A 13,553-nucleotide genomic window follows, 5' to 3' on the forward strand; every position below is an offset into this window, starting at 1 on the left:
GCTGGGTTTTGAAACGATGTAATGGATTAAAGACGAAGAAACAAACTTTTGTGTCCCACATGTGAAGTTAGTCTCGGACATACAGCTAAACAAACAGGTGAGCCTGAAGCTACATGTATCTGCTCGTGTCTGGTTAAAGTCATTTCCACAGCCCAAAGACAAATTCTTCTCTGAAAAGATCAAAATCATCGACGTACCCTCACACAGACCCACAGCTTGTTATCAGTGTGTTATCAACACAAATGCATGGAGGTGCATCTGTGACTTGTGACTCAGCTGATTTAGGGCTCGTGATGAGAAAATACATTTTCTTTTTTAAACATTTAGTGCTGTTGACCTTTAGAGGACTCGATATCAAAGAAGCAAGGATCGATGAGTTAAAGAGAACTCCTTTGAAGGGGTGATTTGTTAAAGCCCCACCTTTAGCTGCATCTGAGGACCCATGAGAGCTAAAACACAAACATGAACATTTTATCTGTAAACTTGAAAATGTGGACACTTGGTGAAAAGCAGAACTCTGCAGACTCAGCGTGTACAGGAGGGTGTGCGACGAGCCTCCTACATAAACTGTCTGCAGACTCAGTCGTTCGCACCGTCGCGCTCTTCCTCACTGATTTGAAGAACTGTGGGAAGAACTACGGCCCACTCAGGAAGTCAGATATGTGGGAGGGTTGATAGGAGGAGGAGGACCAGCCAGTCTGGATCCTGACATGCAGTTTTGTGTGTGGTTGATATCCGACTCTGATGAAAGGTCACGTGTTTGACGATTTTAAAAAAACAGCAGAAAAAGAGAAAAAACAAAAGAAACTTGAATTAAAAAATTTCTTTTTACATAGTGAAAATATTTGACAAACACGAGAGAGCCGAATTAAACTCTACAGATTAATATGTTAATATGCCACAGCATGTCTAATACTGAAACACTCTTTAAGCCTGACACTTGTTCTGCTCCTTCAGTCACATTTACATCTACATAGTTCTGCCACTGTCGAACTATGTAGCCCCAAAACGATGCCAGTTTTGGGGCTTGTTTTGTGTTTTTTCCTATTTCCGTTGTGTTTTGTGTTATTTTGCAGCTTTTTTCTATTTGCTGTTGTTTTCTTAAGTTGCAGTCCACTTGACCTCTCAGGGTCACTGTTAGTTGGGGTTTGGGGAAGGTTGGGGTAACATCCTGTCAGCTGTGACTGAAGAAAGGTTTGTTCCACTGATGTTTCCTCCAACATCCAGATGAACAGAACCCGGGTGATTTGCTCGCCTCTAGAAGGATCTCTCTTCTAAGATATAAATATGATGTAAATTTAACATCAAGCTAGAAGTAAATCAAGCTCAGCATTATTCATGTAAGCCAGTCAATAATAACTAAAACTTAAAAAAGACAACGAGCCTCGTCTGTTTTGTCACATGACTTTGAATTTAGAAAATAGTCATTTTTATTTTAATACAAAGATTTTTAGATCTGCTTGGAGATGACCCAATAACATTTGTAACATAATTAATTTTGTTTATGTTTACACAAACAATAACGATATGAGAGCAAACTACAGACTGTGTGTGGATACATTTCCATAACACGTACAGAAAATGTAAAGAAAGTATTCGTACCACACACACGTGTGAAAACTGAGCAGAGAGAAGCTGACCGATGTCAGCACAGGAAGCTGCCTTGTGGCAAAGATATCAGCTCACCACAGAAGTGCTCTTCTTCTGCTTCCACTGGATCTTTATAAATTTAATCATCAAACAGGTAAAACTCACACTATCAGCGCATTTACAAATTACCTTTAAACACTATTTTATACTATTTAACACTATTTTAGTACTTGTCACTCAGCTCTACAGAGGGTAAAACCAAACCAGAAAATTGTGGGGAATGTTATTTGTGTATCTTCCTGTCCTTACCTTAGTCTGTGTGAACGACATGAAACTGAAAGAAATGTAGTGGTTTGAAAATGCACTGACTATTTCATGTTATTTCAAACATACACAAATAATGTTTAGAAACAGAGATACTGTTGTACCTTTGCATGTCTTCATGGTGTGAAATGTTTTACAAATTGTCAAAAAAAACAAAAACCCAGTAAACTAAAGTAAAGCGCAACATTTGGCCAAACGTGGATTTTCATTTACAAGCTCTCAGCTAAAATCTTCCAGGTAGCCAATGACTTTTCAGCTATTTGTTATAACCAAATGGAAATGTTACAGTGAATGAGCTGTAAACCCAGAGCACTTGTATGATGTGTAATTATGAAAGGTAACATTAGAAGTACTTTTAAGTACTCTGCAATAGGCTCTTATGGTGGATTTGGGATCTTGTAACAAAAGAATACATAGGACGACTAATTTTTCATCATGTCCATTCATTTCTTTTCTCACATACATATTTGAGTAGGTTGGGGGATATGCATGGCAACATATGTGATAGACTGTTTTACATTCGTCCTCCCAAACTACTTAAGGACATATGCCATTTAAAGTGCTATCTTTCCTGATAACGTGTTAGTGAAGCAATAAGTTTATACTGTGTATGTACTGTTGGAGCTACAATGCCTTTTGAGTACAGCTTTTACAGATTATGTAGCAAAAACTCCACAGAGGGGGATTATTTTTCCACGATTGCACCCTGTGGAAACAGCTTTGCCAGACTCCAGATTTTTATTTCCTGTGCGTACACGCAGCATGATGTGCTGTTCTGTTATGAAAGGTTAAACTGGAGGCATGCAGACTAAGTGCAAGTGCAAGGCCTAGACGAGAACAGGCAAGAGAGCAGGACTGAGTTGCATGTTCTCAGTTAAACACATGCACACACTTGGGCCATATGGTGGTGAGGGTTTAAGTGAAGCCAGTGGACTGTGACTCGAGGAACAGATATGGTCTGGGGGAAGGAAGACAGGAGAATTAGTCCATGCATCATTTTCGAGTAATCTCTCCACAACCATAATTTACTCAAATGAGAGGGATACACTGAGTCCAAATTCCTCGGAGTCATGCAGAGAGGCTGAGAGGGTGAGCAGGCAGGAGAGGAGAGGTGGAGTTTTGAGAAGGAGGTGCTGTAAGAAAAACCATTGGGTGCAAACATGTCAATCTCCTCCCTCAATAGCTGTCTTACCTTCTGCTGCTGTGCTGGAGAAGGGGAACTGGCCACGCCCATCTGCCTGTGCCACCAGCATGCACTCTTCTCGCCTCAGCCCCCAGCTCCTCACTACCACTGCCCGAGCCTTCTACCAAACTCGTGACAAATAAGCTCTCCAACTCTATTACCTCACACAACCCTCGTCTTCCTCTCTCTGTGTCCACTAGAGTTGGATGTCTTAAGACCTGTCTTGGTCTCGATACCAGTCTCGAGACCACTTTTACGTGGCCTTGGTCTTGTCTCGACTTTGTCTTGGTCTTGGTTTTGGTCTCGATACCTTGTGGTCTTGGTATTGTCTTGGTTTAGGCGGTCTTGACTACAAGTCTAGTGTCCACTCAGTAATCTCTGCTCCCTTTTCTTCCCATAGACCGTTCAAGTCCTCCGCCAGTTATCCCTGCAATCCCAGAACTGTTATTGTTACTCTGTCACTGTAGATAAGTCATTTACACTCTAGCTAAATGCGTACTGTGATCTGCTGCTGGGGTCCGCCTGAGTTGCTCCTAACAAACTCACCTTTAAAAAGACTTCCGCTTTCTTACAGTCAGTGGAGAATACTGTGCTAACATCCTCCTTCACAGCACGAGGCGGCTCTATTCCCCTCTCTAACATGTGTTCAATCACATTGAAGCCAGTGATTGGCTCCTCTGCCACCCTATCTTCCTGAGCTACTAATACTGGTACTAGAAGCTTTGACTGCGGAGCCTCTTCTGTGGGTAACCTGAATGTGATTTCAGCCCACCCAGCAAATAGCCAATGATAGAGCTCAATCATCCTTGTAGTGTCCCTTCAGTGGTATGAAGCTGTGCGAGGACGAGGTCTGTTTTAATCACTAACATATTGCAAAGACTTAGGCCTGACGACGGCTTCAGTAATTCCAGCTTCACTGTGATTCGTTTGAAGTCCAGTTTCGATTTGGTGAATCAGGTTGGAGTCTGACAGTTTGTCTTTCTTACACCAATTCAGAACTGTGTGTGACTGTGTGTAGTCACTTCAGTGAGCTGCTTCACTTATGGTTCTGATCAGCGTGTGCTTCTTTGACTGTTTCCCAGCTGAGATAGTAGTTTGTAACATTGCTGCCGTAGTAATCAAAGAAGCTTTATGTTGACATGACATAAGTTACAGTTATTTGATTGACGACATCTGAGCTGAACATGAATTGTTCTTTGATACTTAAACCTGCAACAAACCTGTTTTTTTCATGCATTATTTTTTCTGCTTTCTCACAGGTCACGATGTCCATCAGCAACACCACTACCTGCACCAATGACAGTACGAACCACTTCGACATCATCCACGTGTGCTTGTACTCCTTCATCTTCATCGTGGGTCTTACTTTGAATGTTATAGCTCTGGTATTTTTTTTTTGTCAAATCAAATCCAGATCCCCAACAGTTGTCTACATGACCAACCTGACCGTGGCGGACTTTTTACTCATCCTCACATTGCCAGTGAGAATCTACTACCACCTTGGATTAGAAGGCATTCCTCTGGTGTTGTGTGATTGCCTTGGCTTGATCCTGAAGGCCAACATGTATGGGAGCATCTTATTCCTCGCTTGTATTTGCTTTGACCGCTGTGTCGCTGTCAGCTTTCCTATGTCTACAAGAATTCAGAGAGCAAGACAGAAGTCATGGTTGATTTGTCTTGGAGTGTGGATACTGTCCTTTGGTCCAAGTGTGCCAATCTACATCCTCAAGCGTGAAAATGTTTCTTTAAATGTTACTAAACATTGCTTTGATAACCCACCGGTTTATGCCACACAACCAGCAGTAGTTTTTTCCACTTTATTTCTGGGGTTTGGGCTCCCTTTAGCAATTATGCTAGTATGCTCCTGGATATTGGTTCATACTGTTCAAAAAAGCACTGTGGCTCAGACAAATCTGCTGAACAGCAGAAAGATCCGGAGGATGATTGCTACAAGTCTGCTTATTTTCCTATTCAGTTTCTCTCCATACCATGCTACCCTAGTTATCCTCTCCCTGCACAGAGAGCCTATAACCTCTAGAACTTGTAGCGGTATGCACCCCATGTTGGCTGCATACCGCTACAGCCTGGCGGTGGCTTGTCTAAACACAGTGCTTAACCCCATTGCGTATTATTTCACCACAGATACCTTCAGGAAGAACATGGTGATAGGCACTGTTCAAAAGATGTTCCCCCTGTACAATCTGAGTTCAGGGCAGAGATAGCTGAGTGCTCACAATAGCTGAAAGATGTTGGAGGATCTCTTAGTCCCACTTAGCTCCATGGGTCACTGTTATCCTGAAAGGTGCATTCTGGGCATGTTTTCCTCAGTTGTCTGTATCTGTCTGTCTTTGGTTTATGTTCTCACCAACATCATCACCAGCACGAGTTCTGTTTTTCTCCTTTGTGCTCTTTCCATCACATTTGATGAAATACAAGCAGACTGTGAAATGACTTTTGCTTTTCTCTATATTGCTACTCAACCTTTAACGTCTTATTTATGAGGTGTTCTTTAAATGAGGGTCCTTCCAAAAGGTTCTTAACTCACTGGCATTAATTTTAGTTTTAATATCAAACCTGCAGCACAGCACAGTGCAGCCAGAGACACTGTTTCATCAACCACCAAGGCACGTATTATGCTTGCACAATACTAAGCCATCACAGGGAAGTGTACGGTGGTTTCTCCACAACAACACATCTTGCATAATCTTGTATATACTATGTCTTCACAATGGTCATAAAGGTTTTTTTTTTGGTTTTTTTTACCATGCAATAACAGATTCTAAAAACAAACAATGTAATGCACAAAGCTCATGGAGATGCAATAAAATAATATTCTATTATAAAAAAGTAGAAGATAATATCTTTTATTATACACGTTTGAACTACGTAAACATGAATTGCTATTGCTCTGCAAGGGTCCATTTATTCTGTTCCAAATTTTTTTAGTGCTGTCCGCATTAATGCGGCAAATCTCAGCGAGTTAAAGTGGATCGCCCCGTGCATAGAGCTGCATGGCATCAATGCGTTAGCGTGGTTAGCTCGTCAACACGTTGATGCCGTGCAGCCCCACGCACGGGGAGATCCACCTTAACTCGCTAACTGAGATTTGCCGCATTAATGCGGTCATGGCGTTAACATCATTTTAAAGAGATTAACACTGACAGCACTAAAAAATTTATATAAGAAGCACATAAACAGATTATCTGATTATTAGCAGCTAGCGGCTACGTGACTCCCACTGAAGCAGTAATATTGTATTTAATTTTTCACACACTGCTTCTGTGTGTTGGCTTCGTTTTGTTAAATAAATAATTATACGATGTAAGATGTCTGATTTTGTTGTTCACCTGAAATTGTATGTGCATCATCTGAAGACCATATTATTTATTACTATGTTCTGTTATGTTGGATAGCACAGGGGCCAAGACTTGATTGTATTCTTTCATCATTTCTAAACCTGTTTCCAAAAAAGTCAGGACACTGGACACAACAAATCGAATGTTGTAACTTTATCTTGCAAGTTCAGCACCTGGACTCTTTTACCAGAAAGCAATGCTGTTGGAAACTGTAGATAATGCGTCTGGTTAAAAGCCCATCTCTGAAACAGAGCTTGTCTGTACACCAGCATATTGCAGCTCCAAAACATGTATAATGAATAAATGAAATGATATTCTTGTATTCTCTGTGTCAAGTCGCTAAATGAAAAGTCCCCTGCTGTTATCTCCTGTCTCTTTATTGTTGTCTGTCCACTTTGAAAAGGTCACAAAACTAAAAAAAACAAACAAACAACAACCTGGTGGCTGTTTTATTTTGCATTCTGATTGGATGAGGACATGATGATAACAACCTTCAATCATCCTCCTCATTAGGTTCCTCATCGTGGGAGTTTCAAAGGAATATCAAAATTGGACCTCTTAGGCTTCAAGTTTGCTTATTTCAGCCTTTATGGCCAAACATTTTGTTCCATCAGTTTACTGGGGAGTTCTCACTAAAGTAAGATTGTTGGGAAGTTGGAAACTTTATCCTGGCTTTTCATTGTAAAGCAGTGGCTTCTTAGGTGCTGAGCAGCCTTGGAATTGTGATAAAGTGAATTTAAAGTCAAATAATCTTTCTATAAACACATTTTGGACTAAATGTATGAATGCATGATGCATGAAATAGATGCAGCAGTTATGCGATAAATCTAAAGAAATCAAACCATCGATGTATAACAATAAGAAAAGATGCGGGGAAAAAGTACCGAACACATGAAGAAAGGGAAATCACATGGAAAGTCATGACATCAGCTGAAATCTGTCAGTAATTAGAAAGCAATCCTGTCACTTAGTACTGATTATTATCAGCTGGTTCAGGCCTAATTGATGGCCAATAAAACGTTGTGTCATTACCAATGTGCCACACAATGGACATTTCATGATATATAAAACCAGTGAGCGTCTAAGGACTGTTGCAATCGTATTGCTGCGAAACATAACGATGACATTGGTTACAGAAGAATGTCTAAACTACCGAAGCTTCCACTGAGGACTCTGGGAGCTGAATTTGCATGAATGGAATAATGTACTGAGACATTCCTGACAAAAATCTACCAGGAGGATGAACAAAGAGTGCATGTTTCAGCAAGACAATGATGCCAAACACACGGCCAAGGAAACTCTAAACTGGTACCAGCCAATCAGCTGCCCTGAATCCAAATCTATGGGGAGTTATAGCACGGGCCACGGGACCTTCAGGATTTGAATGTGTGGGAGAATGGGCCAAAGCCACACCTGAGCAGTGCCTGCAGCATGTTTCTTCATACAGACGGTGTCTTCAAAGGTCATTATACCTCAGCATCATACAAAGTATTCAACTTAAGAATTTACACAGCGTTTTTCTTGTAATTACAATTGTTTGCTGAAGTGAATAAAACAGTGTGCTCTGTAATTGAAGGGCAGGAACAGCTTTGGTGTTTCTGACTGTGTGGCCACCCATGGCTCCAACACCATTGTGAAGTTTGCTGATGACACAGTGGTGTTGGGTGCCATCTCCAACAACGATGAGGCGGCCTACATGGATGAAGTGAAGAATCTGGCATCGTGGTGCCAGGACAACCACCTCCAGCTGAACGTCTGCAAGACCAAGGAGCTGGTGGTGGACTTCAGAAGGGGTCAGCACAGAGACTACAAGCCCATTATCATCAATGGAGCTCCAGTGGAGAGGGTGCAGTCCTTCAAGTATCTTGGTGTCCACATCTCCTCAGACCTGACATGGGCTGCCCACATTCAGGTCCAGACCAAAAAGGCTAGGCAGCGCCTGTATCACCTACGACAACTGAGGAAGTTCAGGGTCTCTCCAAAGATCCTCAGGATTTTCTATACAGGCGCTGTGGAGAGCATCCTCACACAGAACATGACATCGTGGTTTGGGAACAGCTGTGTGAAGGACCAAAAAGCTCTCCAGAGAGTGATCCGTACAGCAGAACGCTGCTGCAGGATTGCTCTCCCCCCGCTTCAGGACACCTACACCAGGAGATGCCGGACTAGAGCAGCGCAGATACTGAAGGACCCGTCCCATCCTGGCAACAAACTGTTCCAACTTCTGCAATCTGGTAGAAGGTTCCGCATCATCCGGGCAAGGACAGAGAGACTCAAGAGGAGCTTCTATCCCCAAGCCATCCGTGCCCTAAACACACACACCCGCCCTCTCACATCATCTATAATTGACTGAGACAGGACTCTCTTCCAGACACTAAACCAAGGAACAATGTACATTTCAATTCCTTTAATTTTAAATATGTTTATATTGTCTATCCTGTAAAATAGTCAGATGTCTATTCATATTAATGTACAGAATTCACCTGCTTGCTGCTACTACTGCACATTCACCCAGTGTATATACTATATATATAATGTTCTTCCTCTACATCCCCCCCCCCCCCCATTTTTTTGCACATGTCGAGGAGCGTGTCAGGCTACATTTCACTGTGTGTTATACTTGTATAACTATGCATGTGACAAGTAAAGAACCTTGAACCGTCTGCTTTTGCTTTGACTGCACAACTTTAACAGACAGATCTTTATGAGAAGTTGAAATTGTGTTCATGTCTGTGGCTTCCTGTGGTGTGGTTGTCTATGTGTGTGATCTCTAAAAACAACAGACCTTAGACACAAAGGCTCTAGTTTTGCTGTAACTTCCTCTTGTTCAAACTGAAATGCTTGAATGTGTAAAGAAACTGTATTTTTACTTGTGAAAAGCATGCCGCTGTGGCTGTTTCTTTGCGAGGACCAAATTAAGTTTAAAATCAACATTTAGAATCAAAGCAATCGGAAGGTTCAGCTGAGAATGCTACTTTAAAAATCTGAACACTTCATCCAGCATTAGGACCTGGAATATCAACCATGTCTTTATTGGAAGGCTACACATTTTATTCTTCATCATACAACTGTACAGTTTTACATTGGCATCAGATCATTTCCCTTATGTTTTAAAGTAGTATAATAATGTAATATTTAAAGACACACAGAGGTGGATCAGCCCTATAATAACACATCAGTAGAGCAGAGAGCAGAGTACTTCACAAGCCTTCAAATGAAAAAGTATAAATACTCAGAGGGTCTCAGGCAAGGAGGCGTTTGCTAAATCACTACTTTAGTTAGTGGTGGATACGCGACGATTCCTGACCAATAAGTGCTTTTATTTTTGTAGCTATGGTACAGATGTGTTTGTCATTTCGATGTATTACAGTGACAATGTAGGACAACTATTAATAACAAAATGCATTAAAAATAAAAAGAAGAACAGCATTTTTTCACTTTTTCTAGGATTATACTTTCTGGCTTTGAAGCTTTATCAGAAGCTCACAATCACATCTTCTTTATAATAAAGGCTGTAAGGACATATCTGCAAATACTCAGTCAATCCATCAGAATAATTGGTTGATGTGGAGACCGAGGCCACATGGACGACACAGTCGTTACTAAACACAGTAGCATTCCTACGTTATGGTGAAACGGTTTACATATTAGTTAGTTATTTGTACACTTGGGCAATGAAGCGTACATCTCAGTGTAAATCATGCAGTGTAAAATATAAGCTTTTGGTGACTCCAAGTGGTTGAACAAAAGGATGGGAAAAGTTCTTGCAGACATTCATCTAAAATTGAACATCAGCAAGAACATCTACTTCAAAATGATCAATAATTTATATTATTGATCATGAAAACAATGTGCACACTTACATTCTTGGGCAATGCACAGTACCTACAGTGCATCTCGTAAATTAATTCATTTGTAATCCAAAAACACAAGATTGTTTAAAAGGCTTTTTTGAGTTAATTTTCCTTTGTTAGGATAATCTGTGAGCACTTTTTTGTTTCTTTGGCTGTAGTGTTTAATATGATGGTAGGTTCTAAAAGATTTACCGCAAAACAAGTCTAATTTATATCACCAAATTCCACAACAATTCCTTATTTAACATATCACCAGGACTGTTGTGAAGTGCCAGGAAGATTGCAAAGATTTACACTCCAGGGAAACTAAACAACCTCTTGCTGAGCCAGTGGCACAACACAGAAGAGCTAACTCTCCTAGGCTTGCAGATTTAACTGAATTAACCAACATGCCACTTTTAATGAAAGTAGAAGACAATCTGACTCGAGGGAAGTCTCTGTCCCTATCACTCATGGGAAGGATTGCTTCAAGAAAAATGGTGGTTTGATTATTTTATGTGATCCCGAGTGAACCATCAGCTGCCTGGTTCAGATCTCTGGATTCGTACATTTCTAAATTCCTTTGGAAATATAAACCTGCACGTATCAGCTGAAAAATGCTACAAAGGGCCAAGGATAAAGGAGGACTAGAGCCGCCTAACTTTCAACACTACTTTTTAACCAACAGGCTTCAGTTCATCTCCGGATGGTTAAAACACGCCCACTAAGATGAGCCTTGTAGAACAGGCACTGTGCAATAATCTGGAGATTTCTGACCATTTATCAGCTCAAACATCAAACGACATGAATGCTTTAAAAGCATCAACATCAGCTCCTCTCTGACAGCATGGTGGGAGTTTCTAAAAATAACAGTCTTCATGAATCCCATGCAAACGTACACCTATCTGGAACAATCCGGACATATTACAAAACAATAATATGATAAACTTCACAGATTGAAGTCGTAAAGGAATCAAATACTTGGAACATATTTTAGAAGGAACAGACTTTATTCTGTTCGACAGATTAGTTCTACAGTACGGGTTCAACAAGAAAAGATTTTTAGAATATCAACAAATGAAATTTATAATAAAAAAGAAATTTAAACCTAATCAAGTCTAAATGAAAAACACCATCAAGTGTGCACAGTTTCTCAGAACTCCCAAGTTATATATAGGACGCTCCTGTCACGGCCTGGGGGGTCAGCAGGACGTTGATCGGCCATTTCTACCTTTCTCTCTCTCCTCCTCTCTGTCGCCGGGGAAGAACTCACTGTGGGTTCACGCCCACGGAAGGGGAACACACCTGATGCCCATCAAGGCGATCGGCATTTAAGCCAGAAGGAGTCTGCTGGTCTTCGCTGGATCGTTGTCTGCCACCCGTCAGTGAGAGTCAAAGTTACAGCTCAGTTAACATTGTGAACGTTGTAATTAATTCTCGTTTCCTCGTCTACAGGACTCCTGGATACCTTCCCGTGTGAATCAGTGTGTGGAGAGTGGACCTGTGGTCATGTGTGTGTGTGGAGAATTGGAGAACGAGTGACTACCCCTTTGGATTTCCCTGGAGCGCCGTCCCTCACCTTGTTGTATATAGCACTGCCCTGCACTTCCTGTTTATACACCTGGTGGATTCTGTAAATAAATTCTTGTGTACAGCTGATTCTGGCTTCCTGCGCTTGAGTCCCCCACGCTGAACCGTAACAGCTCCCCAAAATAGATGAATCAATATCCCTTCATATTATGTCTGTGAAGGTTCTCAGTCATCCAGGTCATCGAAGTCTAAAGAGCCTGGAAAGAAAAGTTTCTTGAAAAACTTCAAGAAGTCCACACATTTTTCTTTAGAAGCTGCTTAGATCCCTTCCTATTGGGAAATGGGCGGTGGATCTATCAGTCAGAACAAACATCTGGTGTTAGATTTATTTAAAAACCCATCCATCCATTTGTCCTTCTCAGGGGCGCTGCAGCCTACGGAGCCCATGTTGTACTCGTATAACGATGCATGTGACAAATAAATAATTTTGGATCTTGAATTTAGTTTCTGGTTTTCTTTAATGAGTTTTAGATCTTGGGTTTTGTTATTGTGCCTCCTTTGTGCTCCATGTGTCACGTCTAGTCAAGTTTTCATGTCTGCTCTCATGGTTTCCTTTTTAATTTTGCGTGTCTGTCTCACAGATGCAGGCTCCCCCCACCTACGAGCCTGCATTTGGGCCGTTTCATGACAGCTGCCGGTCACGGACAATGACTCCCACCCTCTCCGTAACACACTGAAGAGCGATTTCTTCAACCTTGCAGTCTGAGGGAATGACACAGGAGGTTGTTCCTACCTCCCTCTATCAAACTAATGCATCTACTTGGGTCAGACCCACACACTGAACCAGACACTCTGTCACTTTTTGTACGCCACAAAGTATATTTGTGCACCTGTGCACTCACACCTGTAATATCCCAGAAACATTAGTGTTAATACTTTAATATTTATGTTTATATCTCTATTTCTACACTTTATATGATTGCTTGGTGTCTGTTGTACGTTTCATTGATTCTGATTCTGAAATAGTCAACGATTTGATCTAGCTAAAAATTAAGCCATGTACGAAAAACAAATGCTTTATTCAAATTGGAAAGACAGCAGCAATGTGGAGGATTCAGTCAGCAATTTGAAATAGTGCAGTATATGCAGATTCTGTTTCCTGTAAGCTGTCAAGAGTCTTTTATCTAACTTAAACTTGTGATGTTACTATTCTAAAACGAATTCAAAGCTCTGAATTTCTAAAATAACAATCACAACCCATTAAACGTTCACAAGATGACCACAAGATGTCTCTGCAGCACGTGCCGTGGACAGCGCAAAAAGCAAAGAAACACAAAGCAGGACAGACAAATGCGTCTGGAATGAAAGTGCGAGAACAGAGATGCTGTTGTTAAAGGTGAAACATGACTATCAACATACTTTAGCTGCAGTATAGTTTGTAACCAGTGTGACATAAACTAACTAACAACGCGCAGTGAATGGTAGCTACACAAAAGCCTGTTTCATCACGTATTTGACCCCGGGATCTATTTTTTCTCCAAGCTTCATTTTTTAATTGTGGTGAACTTCACGTAGCTGCCTGATGCGCATTCTGCTCATCAGTGGACTGAATTGTCTTTGGGTCATCAGTAATAAAGCGCCTTCAGGCGACTGTGGTTGTGATTTGGCGCTATATAAATAAAATAAACTTGAATTGAATCAGTATAATTCAGGGTTGTATATTATAATAAACGTGTT

General features: G+C 41.1%; 1 protein-coding gene across 1 annotated transcript; it reads left to right on the forward strand.

The window, feature by feature from the left end:
- The first annotated feature begins 4,362 nt into the window (after positions 1-4,362).
- On the forward strand, positions 4,363-5,815 carry LOC143417138 (lysophosphatidic acid receptor 6-like). The gene has a single exon (XM_076882751.1). The coding sequence runs from the start codon at positions 4,363-4,365 to the stop codon at positions 5,317-5,319; it is 957 nt and encodes a 318-aa protein (XP_076738866.1). The 3' UTR covers positions 5,320-5,815.
- Positions 5,816-13,553: the final 7,738 nt, after the last annotated feature.

This window comes from Maylandia zebra, linkage group LG3 (genome assembly GCF_041146795.1).
Source record: "Maylandia zebra isolate NMK-2024a linkage group LG3, Mzebra_GT3a, whole genome shotgun sequence".
Classification (NCBI taxonomy): domain Eukaryota; kingdom Metazoa; phylum Chordata; class Actinopteri; order Cichliformes; family Cichlidae; genus Maylandia; species Maylandia zebra.